Source organism: Oncorhynchus kisutch, linkage group LG8 (genome assembly GCF_002021735.2).
Source record: "Oncorhynchus kisutch isolate 150728-3 linkage group LG8, Okis_V2, whole genome shotgun sequence".
NCBI classification, from domain to species: Eukaryota; Metazoa; Chordata; class Actinopteri; order Salmoniformes; family Salmonidae; genus Oncorhynchus; species Oncorhynchus kisutch.
In genome coordinates, this window is record NC_034181.2 from 70,581,464 (window position 1) to 70,605,209 (window position 23,746).

At 42.5% G+C, this 23,746-nt stretch overlaps 1 protein-coding gene across 2 annotated transcripts in view; it reads right to left on the reverse strand.

The window, feature by feature from the left end:
- Positions 1-8,544, reverse strand: part of LOC109895351 (spondin-1) — a 169,144-nt gene extending 160,600 nt beyond the window's left edge. For both annotated transcript variants that reach the window (XM_020488979.2, XM_031831061.1), the window contains exon 1: positions 8,419-8,544. In XM_020488979.2, the coding sequence (XP_020344568.2) occupies positions 8,419-8,499 (81 nt within the window). In that variant the 5' untranslated portion in view covers positions 8,500-8,544. The remainder of the gene's footprint in view (positions 1-8,418) is intronic.
- Between the last annotated feature and the right edge of the window lie 15,202 nt (positions 8,545-23,746).

Consider the following 23,746-nt stretch of genomic DNA (forward strand, 5'->3'; position numbering starts at 1 on the left):
GCTTTGGGTGTGTTGACACATGGACCTTCACGCTCTCCGCCTCGCCGCTTCTGTAATTACATTCCTTATCTCATGGCAGAGCCACACAATTTCCCACCACTATCACCATCGCTACAAAATTACATTGGGCCCATCTCAAGAACATGTATGTAATGAATTCCAAATAGGCACACTGTGAATTATTTTCCTCTCTCACTTAAAATAGATCCTGGGACAACAGATCATAAAAAAAGAGAAACAGAAAGTAATCATTGTCCATCTAGAGTGTGAGAGGTAGGGTTTTTTCTTTATATTGTATGTATTGGAGTGGGGAACGAGTTTTGGGACTAGGCCTACTAGACTTGAGATTCTTACCACAAATCTCAGCATAACATCTTACTATCATCTCTCTGTGGTGTTCATGAACATCTAAACAAAAATGTGACATTTCGCTCAACGCTCAGCACCAACTGACACACCCTGGCATAATTGTGTTTATTACGACTGATGCTTCACCATGCACTCCAAAAGTCCAACCGGAGGGGATGTTTTTGAAGAGACACTTTCCTCTCCTGAATGCCAGACGCACCAGCACTCAGACACCATGGGGATTTAATAGATCCATCTCTTCCCTACATGTAAGTACTCAGGTCTCTGGGGTGTATGAGAGCTCTGTGTGTCTCATAAATCCACCAGTACAACCCCATCTCCTTCCCTCCTCTTCGTCCAACCTCTTTATTTCTCCATACCAGCTTTCTTGTCCTCCACATTCCCCTCTCTCCCCTCCTGCTGTAACTGCTGCTGGAGTCTTTACTCATCCCCGCCAGGCTGGATGGGAGGTGGGCTCCCCAGTAACAGGGATGGGGGGGAACACAGGGGTGTGTGTCTGATAGAACTGTGAGCTGGAGGTTGTGACATAAAGGCGGTAGGAGATACTGACAAGGCAGTATAGTATAGACTCTACTCTGCTCTGTCCACACAGAGATGTATTAGTTCAACAGCAAATCACACAATACTATACAGTCGTGGGCAAAAGGTTTGAGAACGACAAATATTAATTTCCAAAGTTTGCTTCTTCAGTGTATTTAAATATTTTTGTCAGATGTTACTATGGAACACTGAAGTATATTTAAAAAGAATTTCATACCTGTCAACGGCTTTTATTGACAATTACATGAAGTTGAAGCAAAGAGTCAATTTTTGCAGTATTGACCCTTCTTTTTCAAGACCTCTGCAATCCGCCCTGGCATCCTGTCAATTAACTTCTGGGCCACATCCTGACTGATGGCAGCCCATTCTTGCATAATCAATGCTTGGAGTATGTCAGAATTTGTGGATTTTTGTTTGTCCACCCGCCTCTTGAGGATTGACCACAAATTCTCAATGGGATTAAGATCTGGGGAGTTTCCTGGCCATGGACCCGTAAAATCAATGTTTTGTTCCCCGAGCCACTTAGTTATCACTTTTGCCTTATAGCAAGGTGGTCCATAATGGTGGTAAAGGTATTGTTCATCACCAAACTGTTCCTGGATGGTTGGGAGAAGTTGCTCTCGGAGGATGTGTTGGTACCATTCTTTATTCATGGGTGTGTTCTTAGCCAAAATTGTGAGTGAGACCACTCCTTTGGATGAGAAGCAACCCCACACATGAAAGGTCTCAGGATGCTTTAATGTTGGCATGACACAGGACTGATGGGAGCGCTCACCTTGTCTTCTCCGGACAAGCTTTTTTCCGGATGCCCCAAACAATCGGAAAAGGGATTCAGAGAATTATTTTACCCCAGTCCTCAGCAGTCCAATCCCTGTACCTTTTGCAGAATATCAGTCTGTCCCTGATGTTTTTCCTGGAGATAAGTGGCTTCTTTGCTGCCCTTCTTGATACCAGGCAATCCTCCAAAATTCTCCAAAATACACCTGCCAGCTGCCATTCCTGAGCAAGCTCTGTACTTGTGGTGCCCAGATCCCACAGATGAAGCAACTTTAGGAGACGGTCCTGGCGCTTGCTGGATTTTCGAAGGCGCCCTGAAGCCTTCTTCACAACAATTGAACCGCTCTCCTTGAAGTTCTTGATGATCCGATAAATGGTTGATTTAGGCGCAATCTTACTGGCAACAATATCCTTGCCTGTGAAGCCCTTTTTGTGCAAAGCAATGACAGCACGTGTTTCCTTGCAGCTAACAATGGACAGAGGAAGAACAATGATTCCAAGCACCACCCTCCTTTTGAAGCTTCCAGTCTGTTATTCAAACTCAATCAGCATGACAGAGTTATCTCCAGCCTTGTCCTCGTCAACACTCACATTGTGTTAATGAGAGAATCACTGACATGTCAGCTGGTCCTTTTGTGGCAGGGCTGAAATGCAGTGGAAATGTTTTTTGGGGATTCAGTTCATTTGCATGGTAAAGAAGGACTTTGCAATTAATCTGATCACTCTTCATAACATTCTGGAGTATATGAAAATTGCCATCATACAAACTGAGGCAGAAGACTGAAAATTAATATTTGTGTCATTCTCAAAACCTTTGGTCACGACTGTATAAGACTGTCACATTTGTTTGTATTCCATACCACCACTTTACATGCTATTTCCTCTTTAGTTCAGAAATACAATAGGAGGTCTGAACAAAGTATGTTCTCTCCTAGTAGAGGGAATATTAGTCAATGCAGGGTACACTCTTAGAAAAAAGGGTGCTATCTAGAACCTTAAAGGGTTCTTTGGCTGTCCCATAGGAGAACCTGTCCCATAGGATCTAAGTGTGCGTTATCTAATTCTCTCCTTCTCTCTTTCTTTCTCTCTCTCGGAGGACCTGAGCCCTAGGACCATGCCCCAGGACTACCTGACATGATGACTCCTTGCTGTCCCCAGTCCACCTGACTGTGCTGCTGCTCCAGTTTCAACTGTTCTGCCTTATTATTATTATTATTATTATTCGACCATGCTGGTCATTTATGAACATTTGAACATCTTGGCCATGTTCTGTTATAATCTCCACCCATCACAGCCAGAAGAGGACTGGCCACCCCACATAGCCTGGTTCCTCTCTAGGTTTCTTCCTAGGTATTGGCCTTTCTAGGGAGTTTTTCCTAGCCACCGTGCTTCTACACCTGCATTGCTTGCTGTTTGGGGTTTTAGGCTGGGTTTCTGTACAGCACTTTGAGATATCAGCTGATGTACGAAGGGCTATATAAATAAATTTGATTTGATTTGATAGGATAACCTTTTTTTAAACCCTTTTTGTGGATGCAGGTAGAAACCTTTGGGTCCAGGTAGAACCCCTTTGGGTTTCATACATAGGGTTCTACATGGAACCAAAAGGGGTTTTACCTGGACCCAAAAATAGTTTTACTTGGAATCAAAAAGGGTTATCCTATGGGGACAGCCGAAGAACCCTTTGGGAGCCCTTTTTCTAAGAGTGTAGACCCTCCACCAACATGACAAAGAGTACAGGTTGTCTCATTCGTCTTACCATATAAGGCAGACACCCCAGGTCCTGAGTACAGCCCTGTCATGTAAGCTATGTGAAGCCTGCAGTGCAGAGCGTGTCCCAATCGATGTTTTAAAGCACTGCTCTGCCCTATAGATATAAATCTAGTAGAACGGGGATACTTCTTCTTAAGGTCATGTCTTTCAAGACACGGTTTCTGAATCCTAATCGTAAAAAGAAAAGGGAAAATGAAAAGGCATACTTTGAGGCACGCCTTCAAACTAAATTCCAATACTAAGGATGATTAATATGAAATCGCTGTGCAGAAGTAAAGTAGAATGAAAGGGAGAGTGAGAGGGAGAGATGAGTGAGAGAGAAAGCAGAAGAGAGAATCTCAGAGAGCCCAAAAGTCTGTTTTATTAGATGGCAGCAGATGGTAGTTGGTGATTTATGTGTTAAAATACACTGAATCAGTTCACTCTCCCCACACCCAGACCACCCGTCTCCACAGAAACAGGGATGGAGAAGTGAGCTCGGAAGAAAAATGACAGGCAATAATCTGGGAAACCAGAGAGGATGAAAACGTAATATACAGTTATTCCAGATCATTGGGAACGAGTCCGATGGAGAGAGAAAAATAGATAGTTTGTTCTTTTTGATTAATGAAGAATGCCAGTGTGAGGAAGAGGACGTCTTGAAGGGGCACAATTTCTGAAGGAGTTAATGACTACATTAGCCTCATGTTTTTATGATGCACTGATAAATCACACATACATAGATACATATACACACACACACCAATGGGAGAAATATGTACATTCATGCTGTATGGCATGCTAGTTCCAGCCTATAGCATCAAAGCAGTGTGAAAACCTGTGGAGTACAAAGTATATGCAGAATTCATAACTATATCACACTCTTAGACAGATATCCATACTGAATGAATTCCATGGAGGCCCATCACAAACAAAGGGGTCTCAATCACTCTGTTTCTGCTGGGCATCAAGTACAAAGAGTACACTTAGCTCCATAGAGCCCTGCCAGCACTGAATAACAATGAAGAGTGTTGAGTTTTAATCTCCTGAATTTGGCTTCAGAGCAGAGCGCGAGACGTCTAGTGCTCTACAGGCTTCAGATGGAAGGATGGAGAGAGGGTGGAGAGAGAGGGACACAGGGCCATCTGAGTGGTAACAGAGGGAGAGTAAACAGAGTGCCAGAGGGGAGGAAGGAGGTGATGAGGTGGGGAGGAAGGAGGTGATGAGGTGTGTGGAAAGGGAAGGAAAACAGTGTGTGAGTTGAAGGGGCACAGGACCAAAGTGAGCTGGTTCTCCTCTCTGGCTTTATTCATCAGTTTCTTTCTCTTGTCTTCTCTCTGTTTCTCTCTCTCCCGCTTTTCATCCTTCTCTCATTAGTCCTAATTGAAAGCCATCAGCTCCACGTTCACAATTAGTTAACATACACTCAGTATACAAAACATTAAGAACACCCGCTCTTTCCATGACAGACTGACCAGTAGAATCCAGGTGAAAGCTATGACCCCTTGTCACTTGCTAAATCCACTTTAAATCAGTGTAAATGGAGGGGAGGAGAGAGGTTAAAGAAGGATTTTTAGCCTTGAGACAATTGAGACTTTGATTGTGTATGTGTGCCATTCAGAGGGTGAATGCGCAAGACAAACTACTTACGTGCCTTTAAAAGCGGTATGGCAGTAAGTGTCATGTACACCGGTTTCTGTCAAGGACTGAAACGCTGATGGGTTTTTCACACTCAACAGTTACCCGTGTGTATCAAGAATAGTGAACCACCCACAAGACATCCAGCCAACTAAACAAAACTGTGGGATGCATTGGAGTCAACATGGGGAAGCATCCCTGTGAAACCTTGTAGAGTCCATGCCCCGACGAATTGATGCTGTCCTGAGTGCAACAAAAAAACCTCACTATTAGGAAGATGTTCCTAATATTTGGTATACTCAGTATATATCTAAATACTACATAAAGTCTTCAAGAAAAATTAAAGAAGAACAGAAATGGAGGAACAGCTCAGCGCTGAACTGGAAGTGCGGGGTTTAGTTATTGCCCTTAAAGCTAGGGGTGTGGGGTTCCACGGAGACTACTGGATATGTTGCATAGCTGGAAATGCAGAAAATGGAGGCTCACAGGAAATTGTCTAAGGGTGAAGTGGGCAGAACACTCGTCGCCCACTCCAGGGTTTAGTCTGTGTTGCTTGGAAACTCGCCAGGCAGCGTCTCTGAGCATGGTTTCTTGGTGTGCATAGAGATTGTTCCACATGCTCTCTAGCTCTCCCACTCACTCTACCCTCGCCAGTGTTCCGGTGCTCCAGTAGCAGAATCAATGGCATGCTCTCCCTGTCTGCTCAACCGTACTTAAATCAATAGGATTCAGCAAATCAGATGGAGTAAAACCACCCTCAGTGTCTCTACACCAACACCACAGTCCATCATAACCTTTACTGTACAGCCTGATAGGTTGCATTTCCACCAAACAATATGCTTACTAAGAAACAGATCAACATACAGTGGACAACAATCACCCATGCAATTTGCTTTAGTAACAGGGACCACTATTTATCATCAACAGGTGAAATTAATGAGTGACCAGTATTACACACACACACACACACACACACACACACACACACAATGGCTCCTATATCATGAACATACCTTAAAGCGTGTCATCATATGCTACGTTAAAGATCCACAGTCGTTGTACAGGGGTTATACAGGGGCACAGAGAAAGGTCATGATCACTTGTGGAAACTTCATTAGGAATATGGATGTTATGAGTGGCGAGAAATGCCAAGACACTAACCATTCTGTGCAATGTCAGCACTGTAAAAACAACCCCCAAAATCTAGTTGTTTTTACTCATTTGTATTAACTGGTTCCAGTTACTTATATTAAGGAACTGTATGAAGTAACTGGTTACTAAATATTTCGGTCCAAGTGTTACCTGAACTAAACAAAAAATGCTTGGCCCAAACTTAACTCCAACTTGAGAAAAATTAAAATTAAATCAATTTAAAATAGTTTTTTCTCTATGTGTTCATTTAACTTTAATTGGGCATCTTAACTAAAAATGGCTGTGCAACTTGGTACAAAAACATATTTTTTTAATTTTATTTATGCATTTATCCTTTATCTAGGCAAGTCAGTAAAATAACAAATTCTTATTGACAATGACGGCCTACACCAGACAACACTGGGCGAATTGAGCGGCACCCTATGGGACTCCCAATCACGGCCAGATGTGTTACAGCCTGGAATCAAACCAGGGACTGTAGTGATTACTCTTGCACTGAGATGCAGTGCCTTAGAACGCTGTGTCACTCGGGAGCACAACATACGATGGTTTCAACTTAAATATATTTTTTACCCCTTTTTCTCCCCAAATTCTTGGTATCGAATTGTAGTTACAGTCTTGTCTCATAGCTGCAACTCCCGTACAGACTTGGGAAAGGCTACGGTCGAGAGCCGTGCGTCTTCCGAAACACAACCCAACCATGTCGCACTGCTTCTCGACACAATGCCCTCTTAACCTGGAAGCCAGCCGCACCAATGTGTTGGAGTTAACACCGTAGACCCGACGACCGTGTCAGCGTGCACTGCTCCTGGCCCGCCACAGGAATCGCTAGTGCGCAATGGGACAAAGACATCCCTGCTGGCCAAACCCTCCCCTAACCAGGACGATGCTGGGCCAATTGTTCGCCACCCCATGGGTCTCCCGGTCGCGACAGAGCCTCGACTCTAATCTCCAGTGGCACAGCTATCACTGCGATGCAGTGCCACTAGACCACTGTGCCACTCGGGAGGCTGCACAACTTACATATTTGACACACATTGACATACAGTACCAGTCAAAAGATTGGACACCTAATTCAAGGGTTCTTCTTTATTTTTCCATTTTTGTTGCCTTGTGCAATAATAGTAAAGACAAACTATGAAATAACACATATGGAATCATTTAGTAACCAAAACGGTGCTAAACAAATCAAAATATATGTTATATTTGAGATTTTTCAAAGTAGCCACCCTTTGCCTTGATGACAGCACAGACTGTAGATGTTCATTTGTGCAGTAATTATTAGTCAACATTGTTACGCACACCTCTATGAAGAGGGAACGCAACACCCTGCTAGAACTCAACTCTCCGTGAAGTGAAAGGAGGTATGGACTGTTGGTGCGAGACAAAAGGCAGAGAATTTACCGTTTACTAGGAATGTATTCCTTCACACGGTAATATGGGGAAAAGGGGCTGGACGGAACCAAAGCAAAGAAAGTAAATATCAAAGCCCCCTCGCCTATATTACCTGCCTAACCACTACTTACCTAATTTAGCACCACCTGGTGCCCTAACCAAAGTACAGGGGGTGGTCCACCCAATTTTTTTGAAATATTTAACTTTCACACATGAACAAGTCCAATACAGCAAATGAAAGATGAACAATATGTTTATCTACCCATCATGTCCGATTTTTAAAATGTTTTACAGCGAAAACACAACATATATTTATGTTAGATCACCACCAAATCCAAAAAAACACAACCATTTTTCCCAGCCAAAGATAGTCACAAAAGCAGAATTAGAGAGAAAATTAATCACTAACCTTTGATAATCTTCATCAGATGACACTCATATGACATCATGTTACACAATACATTTATGTTTTGTTCGATAATATGCATATTTATATCCACAAATCTCGTTTTACAATGGTGCCATGTTCAGAAATGCCTCCAAAATATCCGGAATGATTACAGAGAGCTAAGTCAGATAACAGAAATACTCATCATAAACTTTGACGAAAGATGCATGTTTTACATTTAATTAAAGATACACTGGTTCTTAATGCAACCGCTGTCAGATTTTTTTTTTTTTACTTTATGAAAAAATACCATGCAATAATCTGAGACGGCGCTGATACGTAAATATATTTCTCCGCCATGTTGGAGTCAACAGAAATATGAAATTACATCATAAATATTCCCTTACCTTTGATGATCTTTCATCAGAATGCAGTGCAAGGAATCCTAGTTCTGCAAGAAATCGTTGTTTTTGTTCGATAATGTCCATTACTAGTGTACATTACTGCACATAGTACTTTTTGGAGAAATGTCCTCTGGTCTGACGAAAGCCCACAGAGAGAGACAGAGGAAATCAAAGAGAAAAGAGAGAGGGAAGGGAAAGATGCAGAGAAAGAAACTTTAATCAGATTATAACTTTTTTGAAGATAAACCTTACATAGTGGCAACATTATCCACATTAAGATTGAAACATTTCTTAGTGTCAACATTATATACATGATCTATTATCTACATTAAGAACAGCATCCCAACCGTGAAGCTCAGGGGTGGCAGCATCATGTTGTGGGTGACCTACGCTGCAGGAGCAGCTGGTGCACTTCACAAAATAGATGGCATCATGAGGATGGAACATAATGTGGATACATTGAAGCACCACCTGGCCTACAAACCTGACTCAGTTACAGCAGCTATGTCAGGAGGAATGGGCCAAAACTCACCCAACTTATTGTGGGAAGCTTGTGGAAGGCTACCCAAAATGTTTGATCCAAGTTAAACAATTTAACCTCTTGAAGCTATTTTTGTGTTTGGAAAAATAACGTTTCCAAAGTAAACGGCCTATTTCTCAGGACCAGATGCTAGAATATGCATAGACTTGACAGATTAGAATAGAAAACTCTAAAGTTTCCAAAACTGTCCAAATTTTGTCTGTGAGTTAAACAGAACTGATATTGCAGGCTAAAACCTGAGGAAAATCCAATCAGGAAGTGCCCCTGTTTTTGAAACCTCTGTTGTGATGCATCCCTATTGCCCATTTAAAGGGATATCAACCAGATTCCTTTTTCTATGGCTTCCCTAAGGTGTCAAAAGCCTTTTGACATAGTTTCAGGCTTTTATTTTGAAGACTGAGCGTGAATAATCTGCTGGGGCGGCAGCGTAGCCTAGTGGTTAGAGCGTTGGACTAGTAACCGGAAGGTTGCGAGTTCAATCCCCCGAGCTGACAAGGTACAAATCTGTCGTTCTGCCCCTGAACAGGCAGTTAACCCACTGTTCCCAGGCCGTCATTGAAAATAAGAATTTGTTCTTAACTGACTTGCCTAGTTAAATAAAGGTTAAAAAATGCGACCAATTTGCGTAAGTGGACAGGTGGGGGCTCTTAGAGAGAGTTTTGCACAAAAGAGAAAGGCCATTGTTACTCCCAGTCCTAGTGAAAAGCCAACTGTCACGGTTGATATATTATCGAATAGATATTTGAAAATTTGATATTTGAAAAACACCCTGAGGATTGATTATGAAAACCGTCCACCGAAAACCGTTTGACATTGTTCTGTGGACATTATGGATATAATTTGGAATTTGTCTGCGTTGACGTGACCGCTCTTTCCGGTGGATTCCTGGGCACAACACACCAAACGGAGGTATTTGGATATAAAAATATCTTTATGGAACAAAAGGAACATTTGTTGTCTAACTGGGAGTCTCGTGAGTGAAAACATCCAAAGATTATCAAAGGTAAACTATTCATTTGATTGCTTTTCTGATTTTCGTGACCAAGTTACCTGATGCTAAGTGTACTTATTGTTTTGTCGAGCGATCGATAAACTTACAGAAACGCTTGTATTGCTTTCGCTGTAAAGCATAATTTCAAAATCTGAGACGACAGGTGGATTAACAAAAGGCTAAGCTGTGTTTTGCAATATTGCACTTGTGATTTCATGTATATGAATATTTTCTAGTAATATTATTTGACTGTGGCGCTATGCTATTCAGCGTTGCTGATGACAATTATACCGGATCCAGGATGGGTGGTTCCAGAAAGGTTAAAGGCAATGCTACAAAATTTTGAATTGAGTGTATGTCTGACCCACTGGAAATGTGATGAAAGTAATAAAAGCTGAAATAAATCATTCTTTCTACTCTTATTCTGACATTTAATTCTTAAAGTAGAGCGGTGATCCTAACTGACCTAAGACAGATATTTTTTTCTAGGATTAAATGTTAGGAATTGTGAAAAACGGAGTTTAAATGTATTTGGCTTAAGGTGTACATAAACTTCAGACTTCAACTGTATGTCAACATTTGTAAAAATATTTCAGCTGAAATCATTGTATGTTAGAAGCACTGTGTGTTTGTAACTACTATAGTTCCACAGCCTTCTTTTGTATGTAAGATTGTTGTATTTATTTAATTTATTTCACCTGTATTTAACCAGGTAGGCAAGTTGAGAACAAGTTCTCATTTACAACTGCGACCTGGCCAAGATAAAGCAAAGCAGTTCGACACATACAACAGAGTTACACATGGAGTAAAACAAACATACAGTCAATAATACAGTAGAAAAATAAGTATATATACAGTGTGAGCAAATGAGGTGAGATAAGGGAGGTAAAGGCAATAAATAGGCCATGGTGGCAAAGTAAATACAATATAGCAATTAAAAAACACTGGAATGGGAGATTTGACAGTAGATGAGTGTGCAAAGTCGAAATACTGGGGTGCAAAGGAGCTAAATAAATAAATAACTGCATTAGGGGAAGAGGTAGTTGTTTGGGCTATTTATAGATGGGCTATGTACAGGTGCAGTGATCTGGGAGCTGCTCTGACAGCTGGTGCTTAAAGCTAGTGAGGGAGATAAGTGTTTCCAGTTGAGATTTTTGTAGTTTGTTCCAGTCATTGGCAGCAGAGAACTGGAAGGAGAGGCAGCAAAAGGAGGAATTTGCTTTGGGGGTGCCAAGTGAGACATACCTGCTGGAACACGTGCTACGGTTGGGTGCAGCTATGGTGACCGGTGAGCAGAGATAAGGCGGGACTTTACCTATCAAGGTCTTGTAGATAACCTGGAGCAAGTGGGTTTGGCGACGAGTATGGGGGGGGCTAGGGTCAGTTTGTTATATCTGGAGTACTTCTCCTGTCCTATTCGGTGTCCTGTGTGAATCTAAGTGTGCGTTCTCTAATTCTCTCCTTCTCTCTTTCTTTCTCTCTCTCTCTCGGAGGACCTGAGCCCTAGGACCATGCCCCAGGACTACCTGACATGATGACTCCTTGCTGTCCCCAGTCCATCTGACCGTGCTGCTGCTCCAGTTTCAACTGTTCTGCCTTATTATACGACCATGCTGGTCATTTATGAACATTTGAACATCTTGGCCATGTTCTGCTATAATCTCCACCCGGCACAGCCAGAAGAGGACTGGCCACCCCACATAGCCTGGTTCCTCTCTAGGTTTCTTCCTAGTTTTTGGCCTTTCTAGGGAGTTTTTCCTGGCCACCGTGCTTCTACACCTGCATTGCTTGCCGTTTGGGGTTTTAGGCTGGGTTTCTGTACTTCACTTTGAGATATCAGCTGATGTACGAAGGGCTATATAAATACATTTGATTTGATTTGATAGACTACTCAGCAAACTGGATGCAAAGTACTGGAAGCTATTTTGTAAATGACGTCGCCGAAGTCGAGGATCAGTGGGATAGTCAGTTTTACGAGGGTATGTTTGGAGGCGTGAGTGCAGGAGGCTTTGTTGCGAAATAGGAAGCCGATTCTAGATTTAATTTTGGATTGGAGATGTTTAATAGTCTAGCCAGACACCTAGGGATTTGTAGTTGTCTACATAGTCAGAACACTCCAGAGTAGTGATGCTATTCGGGCGGGTGGGTGAAAACGGTTGAAAAAGCATGCATTTGGTTTTACTAGTGTTTAAGAGCAGTTGAGGCCACGGAAGGAGTGTTGTATGGCATTGAAGCTCATTTGGAGGTTAGTTAATAGTGTCCAAAGAAGGGCCAGATGTATACACTGTTATCGATGGCGGTTATGATATCGTTTAGTACCTTGAGCGTGGCTGAGGTGCACCCGTGACCAGCTCGGAAACTGGATTGCACAGCGGAGAATGTACGGTGGGATTCAAAGTGGTCAGTGATCTGTTTATTAACTTGGCTTACGAAGATTTTGGAAAGGCTGGGCAGGATGGATATAGGTATATAACAGGTTGGGTCTAGAGTGTCACCCCCTTTGAAGAGGGGGATGACCACGGCAGCTTTCCAATCTTTGGGGATCTCGCACGATATGAAAAAGGAGGTTGAACAGACTGGTAATAGGGGTTGCAACAATGGCAGCGGATAACTTTAGAAAGAGAGGGTCCAGATTGTCTAGCCCAGCTGATATGTAGGATTCCAGGTTTTGCAGATCTTTCAGAACATCTGCTATCTGGATTGGGGTGAAGGAGAAGCTAGGGAGGGTTGGACAAGTAGCTGCGGGGGGGGGGGGGGTGGAGCTATTGGCCGGGGTTGGGGTAGCAAGGAGGAAAGCATGGCCAGCCGTAGAGAAATGCTTGTTGAAATTCTCGATTATCGTGGATTTAAATCGGTGGTGAAAGTGTTACCTAGCCTCAGTACAGTTGGCAGCTGGGAGGAGGTGCTCTTATTCTCCATGGATATTAGTGTCCCTAAACGTTTTGGAGTTAGAGCTACAGGATGAACATTTCTGTTTGAAAAAACTTGTCTTTGCTTTCCTGACTGTATTGGTATTGGTTCCTGACTTCCCTGAAAAGTTTTATATCGCGGGGACTATTCGATGCTAGTGTAGTCCACCACAGGATGTTTGAGCTGGTCGAAGGAGTCAGGTCTGGAGTGAACCAAGGGCTATATCTATTCTTAGTTGTAAATTTTTTGAAAGGGGAATGCTTATTTAAGATGGTGAGGAAATTACTTTTAACTTCTCTGCGCACAGAACCCATTAGCGGGATGAAATTCGACAACATATGGTGATCGCTACATAAATAGTCATATTAAACATTCCTGAAAATACAAGTGTCTCACATGTTTCGAAAGCCTAGAATCTTGCTAATCCAACTGCATTGTCAGATCTAAAAATGGATTTACTGCAAAAGAATACGATGCGATTATCTGAGGATAGAGCCCCATAAAAAAAAACTATTTCAACCAACACAGGCGTAACAAAAATCACAAACTGCAATAAAATAAAATTGTTGACCTTTGACGATCTTCCTCTGTTTGCAATCCCAATGCTCATTGTTACACAATGAATGGTCTTTGTTTGATAAAAATCAATTTTTATAGCCTAACACGAAACATTTTGTGAACCGCTTGTGCCGTGAATTCCGTCTCATTCAATTTGACGACACATTCAATGTAAATACACACACTAAACGTGACTTTTCCAGTCATGTTTGGTTTCATTGCAATCAACTGGTTTGTTTGTAACACAACCAAACGTGATGGGTCATTTCGCGGGACGTATTGACTGAAAGAAACCGATTTGAAGACAACAAGTAATGACATCATTGTGTACCAATGACCACTGTTTCGTTGATTGACTGTATTTTAACCCAATGACCACAGATAGTCTTGAAATCTAGCTGGGTAGATAGCCAATGAGCTGAGGTAAACAGCAATATGTAATGTTTATGTTTTGGAAGACCAACCCATTGTGGTAAACTCCGGCGTGAAGAGGGTCATTCGCCATTGAAGTTTCATGCCGGAAGGAGCAACGCATGTTACGCACAGAGTTGTTTTGGTAAAGCGCATCTTCAGCTGTTTATATATCAAATTAGTATCGCGACTAAGTCAGGGAAAGCTAAATCTAAGTCTTGATATACAGATGTACACACAATTTTAGAAGAAATTGATAGGGAAAATGAGACAGATTGTTGGAGGACGATTCATTTAGCGATTATCCAAATGGAGGAATATTTTTTGAACGGAGAGGACATCGTTTTGGACTGGTAAGTTTCTCATGCCAATGCAGTTGTTTGAAATTAATAATATAAAATATTATTTGTGAAATGAAATAGCCTATATTTGAGGCTGTTGAGGGGAGGGAAGGCCCACAACAATGACCAAAGTGAAATTGAGACAGTAGATCTAGCTGGTCTGTCATAATATGAGACAGTAGATCTAGCTGAAATGTCATAATATAAAATGAGAGTAGATCTAGCAGGTCTATAATAATATATTATACCTTATGTTCCCTGTACTCTATACAGTGGGGCAAAAAAAGTATTTAGTCAGCCACCAATTGTGCAAGTTCTCCCACTTAAAAAGATGAGGCCTGTAATTTATCATCATAAGTACACTTCAACTATGACAGATAAAATGAGAAGAAAAATCCAGAAAATCACATTGTAGGATTTTTAATTTATTTATTTGCAAAATCATTAATGTGATTTTCAGGATTTTTTTTCTCATTTGTTTATCAATGATGACTAATTATGTATACATTTCAATCAGGACTGACTATTCCAAATGCTATTATGTACTGTACATATGAATTTTCTCTTGCTCCCATTCCCAATTGTATATAATATAGTCAGGAGTTTAGTAACAATGACGGTCTGTTCCTTTGTACAAATGAATGAACTATCTCCAGACTGTCTAGAATGCTGATTTACAACGACTGACCTTGGCTTCAGGCGAGGAGGGAAGGCTCGAAAACTATAGGGCCTCTCTACTAGTGTCATGAAGAGATAGAACATTTGGAAAACGCTGACGTCATTTTCAGTTTATAACCTGTGGTAAAATGTGTATGTACCAGTACTCTCTTGAATTAAACGCTGTTACCTGACTTAAGACCGGGGCTCTGTCCATTATTATAAAAATATTGGGTCTTACAATCCCTTAGAATGCATTGACAGAGTAATGAATTCTGATTGGGAAATAATACAGAGGAATTTAGAATTCCACTAACACTGGGTTAACCTCCACATCACCCAAGGAACAGAGGAGGAGTAGGATGAGGGTACAGCTAAAGGCTATCAAAACTGGTTGTCTAGTGCATTGTGGAGATAGAATAATTCTGGGTGTGGTAGAAAATATTCAGGTCATAATGTACAGACACGGGTATGTTGGGGTGCGGGTATAGTGGAGGTAAACCCAGGCACTGAGTGATGATAAGAGAGGCTGCATCTCTGGGTGAGGTCACTGCATGTGTTGGAGGTGGGACAAAGGAGGTATCCGAGGCATGTTGAGTGGGACTAGGAGCTCCGCAGTAAACTAAAAACAATGATAGCTACCCTAAACAACAGTGTTCAAGGCATATTGACATTTGAGAGAGACAAAGTGAGGCATAAAGCAATCACAGGTGTTGATTGGGAGAGCTAGCTAAGACAACAACACGTAAGACAACAACAGCTAAGACAACAACAGGTAAAACGGTAATGAATGGGAAGAGAGGGTCGGTTAACTACACACAGGGCCTGAGTTTGAGGCTGGGGTCGACAGAAACAAAAAACTAAACTAAAATGGATTAATGAACAGTCCAGCAGGCATCAGCTATGTAGCCAAGTGATCATAGGGTCCAGTGAACAGCAATAGATGGAACGTTAGTCGTTACTATGCTAGCACGTGGGAGATATGGCGTTTAAAGTTAGCAGGCCGGGGTTAGTAGAAGCGTCTGCTCCGACGTCCGGCAAAGACCGGTTGAGGGCACTGCGGATGGAGTTCTGTCGGCAGACCAGTCGTGGTGGTATGGCGGGGTGCCGTGTCAACAAAGGGACCAGGCCAGATGGCGAAAGAGGTATTGTAGTTCTAGTAATTTTGTTTGCTAGCCAGGAGATGCGCCTGGCTCGCGACTAAATGGTGCGAGCTTCGGGGGCAGGGGCATAAGTCTCCATAGCCACTCGGTAGCAGCTAGCTAGCAGTGATGATCCGATGCAAAGGTCCAGAGTTTACGGCAAGGATCCGGTGGAGTAGTCGGTTCTAGCCATTTTAGGGTAGAATCCGGGAGGCATCAGCTGTGTAGCCGAGTGATCACTGAGTAGGCCGGGAGGTAGGCCTGGCTCAGAGCTAGCGTCGGGGCTGGGTCACTCGGTGGCAGCTAACTAGCTGTGATGATCAGGAGTAATGGTCCAGGGCTTACGGCAGGAATCCGGTGTTGTAGTGGAGAAAAGTCTGATAGTGGCAGGCTGGCAAGTATTATCCAGGCTATAAAATGGCTGGTGTCTGTGCGGAAGGTAAAGGGCGGCAGGGTAGCCTAGTGGTTAGAGCGTTGGACTAGTAACCGGAAGGTTGCAAGTTCAAACCCCCGAGCTGACAAGGTACAAATCGGTCGTTCTGCCCCTGAACAGGCAGTAATAAAAAATTAAAAGGCCACTAGCAGTGGCTGACAATGACTAAATAGCTAGTAGATAATTAACTAATTAGCTTCTGACGTCTAGCTTCTGATGGATCCGTATCACATTGGGTGAGGCTGGCTACCGGAAGGTATATTTCATTTAAAAATGGAAAGGAGATGAAATATACATTTTAAAATATACAAGTAGTACATGAGAGAACAACAAAACACTGCTACGCCTTCTTGGTTCATGTAATTTATCAACTTGTTTAACCGCCACACCATTCATTACCAGATTCAGCCTAGGTCTAGAACTTAAGGAATTATTTGTACCAAATACAATGCTCTTAGTTTTAGTGATGTTCAGGACCAGTTTTTACTGGCCACCCATTCCAAAACAGACCGCAAATCTTTGGTAAGGGTTTCAGTGACTTCATTAGCTGTGGTTGCTGATGTGTATATGGTTTAATCATCAGCATACATGGACACACATGCTTTTTTAAATGCCAGTGGCAGGTCATTGGTAAAAAAAATAGAAAAGAGTAGAGGGCCTAGAGAGCTGCCCTGCGGTACACCAGACTTTACATGTTAGAGACGCTTCCATTAGAGACGCTTCCATTAAAGAAAACCCTTAGTTCTATTAGATAGATAGCTCTGAATCTACTATATGGCAGAGGCTGAGAACCCATAGCACGTAAGTTTTTTCAACAACAGGTTATGGTCAATAATATCAAAGGCTGCACTGAAATCTACCACCACAGCTCACTCAATCTTCATATTATCAATTTCTTTCAACCAATCATCAGTCATTTGCGTCAGTGCAGTACATGGAGTGCCCTTCTCTATAAGCATGCTGAAAGTCTATTGTTCATTTGTTTACAGAGAAATAACATTGTATTTGGTCAAATACAAGCTAAGAGCTGGCAGCAAGCTTATAGGTTTGCTGTTAGAACCAGTAATGTTCGCTTTACCACTCTTGGGTAGCGGAATTACTTTGGCTTCCTTCCAGACCTGAGGACAAAGACTTTCCTCTAGGCTCAGATTAAAAATAATGACAGATAGAAGTGGCTATAGAGTCAGCCACCATCCTCAGTAGCTTTCCATCTAAGTTTTCAATGCCAGGTTTGTCATTGATCGTTAACAATATTTTTTCCACCTCTCCCACACTAACTTTACAAAATTCAAACTTGCACTTCTTTTATTTCATTATTTGTTTTTTTATGCATGAACATAATTGCTCACTGTTTGTCGTGGGCATTTCCTGCCTAAGTTTGCCCACTTTGCCAATGAAATAATCATTAAAATAATTGGCAACATCAAATGATTTTGTGATTCGATGAAAGAATGTCTTCTGCCCATAATTTAACTTAAAGTACTCCAAAGTTATTTTTTCAATCATTCTTTATATCACTGATCTTGGCTTCATAATAAAAGTGTATTCTTTTTGTTGTTTAGTCACATAATGTCTTAATTTACAGTAAGTAAGCCAGTCAGATGTACAGCCAGACTTATTAGCCACTCCTTCTGCCCCATCTCTTTCAACCATACAGTTTTTCAATTCCATGGAGCCTTAACAGTTCTAACAGCCAGTTTCTTAACATGTGCATGCTTATCAATAATTGGAAGAAGCAATTTCATAAATGTATCAAGTGCAGCGTCTGGATGCTCCTCATTAATCACATCAGACCAACACATATTTTTAACATCATCCACATAAGAGTCACAGCAGAATCTTTTGTATGATCTCTTATACACTATTTTAGCCCCAGCTGTTGGAACTTTGGCTTTCCTAGATATAGCCACAATATTGTGATCACTGCATCCAATGGGTATGGATATAGCTTTAGAACAAAGTTCTACAGCATTAGTGAAGATGTGATCGATACATGTGGATGATCTTGTTCCTGTATTGTTTGTAAACACCCTGGTAGGTTGATTAATAACCTGAACCAGATTACAGGCACTGGTTACAGTAAGAAGCTTCCTCTTGAGCGGACAGCTTGTTGAAAACCAGTCAATATTCAGGTCCCCAAGACCTATTTACATCACATACAATATCAAGCATTTCACACAAATTATTTAGATACTGACTGTTAGCACTTGGTGGCATATAGCAACACCCCAAATGAAAAGGCTTTAGGTGTGCCAAGTGAATCTGCAACCACAACACTTCAAAAACACTTGACATAAGATTCTCTAAACATTACAGGGATATGGCTCTGAATATACACAGGAACTCCTCCCCATAAGCATTTCTGTCTCTTCTATAAATGTTATATCCTTGTATTGCTAATGTATCAATTAATTATTTAAGTGAGTCTCAGAAATGGCTAATATATGAATATTTACTGATGTTGGCAAGTTATTGATTTCATTAACCTTATTTCTAAGGCTACATATATTAATATGGGCTATTTTCAGCCCTTTCCTGCGCAGCTTATCTGAGATAGACATAATATTGAAAAGGGCAGACAAAGCAAGAAAGAAAAGTACATTCAGCAGTCCATTAATCAATTGGTGTGTGTGTGTGCTGCGGGGTTGAGGCTACGGACCCATAGAGTTGGCTCTCTCATCCCTTCCAGGCTTTCTGGGAGGGAGGGTGGACAAAGAGCATAACAGATGTACGCAATGTCCCTACGCACTCTGGCAGCTTTCATGGCTGGGATCAGTTCTTTCCTCTTCTGGCGCACAGCTTCAGGATAGTCCTCGTTGAGGAAGATATACGTTCCTTTCAAAATCTTGGCTCTTTCCAGATCAGCTACCTTGTCCTTGAACCTCAGGAACTTAACCACTATCGGCCTGGGCTGGTGGTGGGTTTTCCAGTCCTATGGGCTCGCACCACCTCAATCTTCATGTGGTCCATCTTCAATTTCTCAAAGATCATTTCCCCTCACTGTCCACAGACTCCATCCAGATCTCATGTGGAGATTCTGCATCTGTCCACAACAATGTTGTTTTGCCTTGACTGTCCCTTCGAGATAGTCTGATTTATCTGTTATCATGGATTCACACACAGAACGGATGTCCGCTCTACAGATTGCTGTCATCTTGCTATTCTCCTGTTTCAACTTGTCGAACTGACCCTGGGAGAACTGCAAACTGTTCTTCAGGTCCTGGACCTTTCTGGTCAGGTTGTCCATTCTTTTATAAGTAGAATCCATGAGTATTTGGACAAAACAGTTGAAACTATTTTCTTGTTGTAACAACTGCTTATAGGTCTCTTTGTGTTTGTTTAAAAGATCCTTCACATGTGACAGAGACACCACTGGCACTGTCCTCAACGGTACTCCCACCAGCTTTGGTCTTTGTCATGGTAGCTAGCAACTTATGTTAGGCTGTTACTCCTCGCAGTTCCAGACAGGGCAGGTCACGGGGTAAATTGAAAACAAACAGCAGGGATCTAGACAGCCACAAACCCGGGACAATCCGCGGTCCCAGCCACAATGGCTAACTGCGTCATGGTTGCAGCTCAAACTTGAGTTTGAGCTGTAATATATACACAATTGTATATGTAGTGTATCATAATTATGTTCCCTTTCTCTGGTGTGTTGTCCTACATCATGCACACTCACCTCCATATGTATTTGGAGAGTGAAGAAAAAAATTATATTTGGCTCTATACTCCAGCATTTTGAATTGGAGATCAAATATTTAATACAAGGTGAAAATACAGAATGTTACCTTCTAGTTGACTATTTTTATTCATACTGTATCTGTTTTACCATTTTGAAATGAAAGCACTGTATGTATTAAGTCCCCCCATTTGAAGAAGTCATAAATACGTGGACAAATTAACAGTGCATTACAGTAGTCAAAAGTTTAGTATTTGGTCCCATATTCCTAGCAAGTAATGACTACATCAAGCTTGGGACTCTAAAAAACATTGGATGTATGTGCAGTTTGTTTTGGTTGTGTTTTTATCAGGTATTAAGGTAAGATCCAAGTGCAGACTGGGTGAAGTAACAATGTTTATAGTAACAGGAGCAGGCAAACGACAGGTCAGTGCAGGCAGGGGTTGATAATCCAGAGAAGGAAAAAAGGTACAGGATGGCAGGCATTCTCAGGGACAGGCAGAGTGGTCAGGCGTGCGGGTACAGGGTCAGGACAGGCAAGGTTCAAAATCCAGGAGGACGAGAAAAAGGCTGGTTGGGAAAAGACAGGAGCTTACAGGACAATCACTGCTGGAGACAAGCACAAGGACAGGTGAAACATATCAGGGCGTGACTGTACACCTATTGTATTCGGCGCACGTGACAAATAAACTTTGATTTGATTTACTCTGGGTCTCAAGTCTGCGTACACTTTCGGCTGGAGACAGCCTGGCCCTGCCGAGGTGCATCAGCTTGGGAAGAAGTGAATCGGCAGTCTCAGGAGGCTCTTGGAGGGACTCGGGTAAGCTCGGATCCTCTCGGGGACGTAGACGCCGGGGACATCCAAGTTCATCAGCTGCAAGGTGGGATACCTGAGTGAGTGATTGGGACGACAATCGGACCTCTTCTCCCGCTTACGTTCCCGTAGCCGACAATCGATCCGGATGGTTAAAGCGATGAGTGAGTCGAGATCCGTCGGTAGTTCTCAGGCTGCCAGCTTATCTTTTACTGTATCTCCTCTGATAATCCGTGCAGGAACGTGTCGAACAGGGCTTCTGGGTTCCAGGTACCCTCCACTGCTAGCGTGCGGAACTCCACTTCATAGTCTACCACACTGAGGGTGTCCTGCAGAAGCTGGAGTAACTTCCGGGCAGCATCTCTCCCGGACACCAGAGCCTAAATCTTTTCACCTCTGCCATGAATACCTCCAGACTGAGGCAGACGGTGGATTGTTGCTCCCACACCTCCGTGGCCCAGGTGAGTGCCCTCCTGGACATCATTGTAATAATGTATGTCATCTTTGACAGGTCCGAGGGGGACGAAGAAAGCTACAGCTCGAAAACGAGGGAGCACTGGGAGAGAAAGGCCCGGCAGGTTCTAGAATCTCCATCGTAGCACTCCGGGGGAGGTAAGCGGGGTTCCCGGGAAACCGTAGTGATGGCGCTACTACCAGCCGGGTTAAAGAGGGGCTGGGAGGTTACCATCGTGGTAGGCTGCCTAATAGGCAACCCACGGAATTGCTCCCGCAATGCGTCCAAGGTTAGGTCGGGACGTTCGGCCACAGCCTGGAACCCTTCTATCAGACCGCGAAGCAACTCTTCGTGCCTACCAATGGTGGCACCTTTGGAGGAGATGGCGTTGTGGCGCTGGTCCAAGTCTGCTGGGTCAGTCATGGCCAGTTTGTACTATCAGGTATCAATGTAAGACCCAAGTGCAGACTGTGTGAAGTAACAATGTTTATTGTAACAAGGCCAATGGCAGGTCAAGGCAGGCAGGGGTCGATAATCCAGAGTAGGAGCAAAGGTACAGGATGGCAGGCAGGGTCAGGCAGAGTTCAGTAATCCAGAGGTGGAGCAATGGTATAGGATGGCAGACAGGCTCAGGACAGGCAAGGGTCAAAAACCAGGAGGACGAGAAAAAGAGAGGTTGGGAAAAGACAGGCACTGACAGGACAAACGCTGGTAAGCTTGACAATGATGAACTGGCACAGACAGACAGAAAACACAGGTATAAATACCCATAGGCTACGTGGGGAAGATGGCTGACACCTGGAAGGGGTGGAGACAAGCACAAGTGAAACAGATCAGGGCTTATGTTTTGCCAAGTAGCAAATGGATGGTGAATGAGGACTGGGGTATTTGTATGTATACTTAATTTATCTTTATAAGTTAGAAAATAAGATTTCTGAACACTTCTGATTACTCATGATACCATGATAAAGAAAAATAATGAATGAATCATGAATAATGAGTAAGAAGGTTGCAGAAGCTACAACAGCTCCAATAACAGAGGTTAGCATCCTTGGGGGGGGGGGGGGGGGGGGGGGGGGGGGGTGTTTGATCTTTGTGCCTCTGAACTTTCTCACTCATCATTACTCACGAATCATTCATGATTATCCATAATCACGGTTGGGACGGCCACTTGTCCAAACAAATAATGACTTGAGGGATGAACTCACCCAGCTTTGCCTGGGATTTTCTGCTGCTCATTAAGAAAAATGACACTTGCATCTTGGGGGTGTGGCTTAATGTGGGTGTGTTATGTTCGCTATATCCGTTCCTGGCAGATGTTTTGTCCCTCTTTACCCACCATAGCAATTTGGGCCTCAAAATGATCTGAATAAATCTAAGAACTCAAGAAATCTGTAATAAACGTTGCCGTTTTGCCAAAGAGGCCTTAGCTAGATGTAAAATTGCTAAACTAAGGCGTTGTGATTGAAAGAGCAGCATTTCTGAAGTTAAGAAAACGTGCATGAAATCTAGTCAGCATACATTATCAAGTCAGCTGCTGCTGCGCTTAGCTGAACAAATTGCTTAGAAAGTGTGTACAGTCGTGGTCAAAAGTTGAGAATTACACAAATATTAATTTCCAAAGTTTGCTGCTTCAGTGCATTTACATATTTTTGTCAGATGCTACTATGGAATACTGAAGTATAATTACAAGCATTTCATAAGTGTCAACGGCTTTTATTGACAATTACATGAAGTTTGTCACGTTCTGACCATAGTTATTTTGTGTTTTCCTTGTTTTAGTGTTGGTCAGTGCGTGAGCATTCTATGTTTTGTGTGTCTAGGTTGTTTTTCTGTGTTCGGCCTAGTATGGTTGTCAGAGGCAGGTGTCGTATGATTCTCAATCAGAGACAACTAACTTAGTGTCACGCCTTGGTCTTAGTATTTTGTGTTTTCTTTAATTATTTGTTCAGGCCAGGGTGTGACATGGGGTTATTGTATTGTCCTGTTGGGGTTTTTGTAGGCATTGGGATTGTGGTTGATTAGGGGTGTGTCTAGTGTAGGCTTGGCTGCCTGAGGCGGTTCTCGATCAGAGTCAGGTGATTCTCGTTGTCTCGGATTGGGAACCGTATTTAGGTAGCCTGAGTTTCACTTTGTATTTCGTGGGTGATTGTTCCTGTCTATGTGTAGTTTCACCAGATAGGTTTTCGCATTCCGTTTTTTTTTTTTTTTTTGTATTTATATAGTTATTTTCATGTATCGTACTTATTTTCATTAAAGATCATGAATAACCACCACGCTGCATTTCGGTCCGACTCTTTCGACAAACGAAGAACGCCGTTACACTTAGGTAGTCTGGGTTTCACTGTGTTTTTGTGGGTGGTTGTTTCCGTGTCTGTGTTTTACACTACACGGTACTGT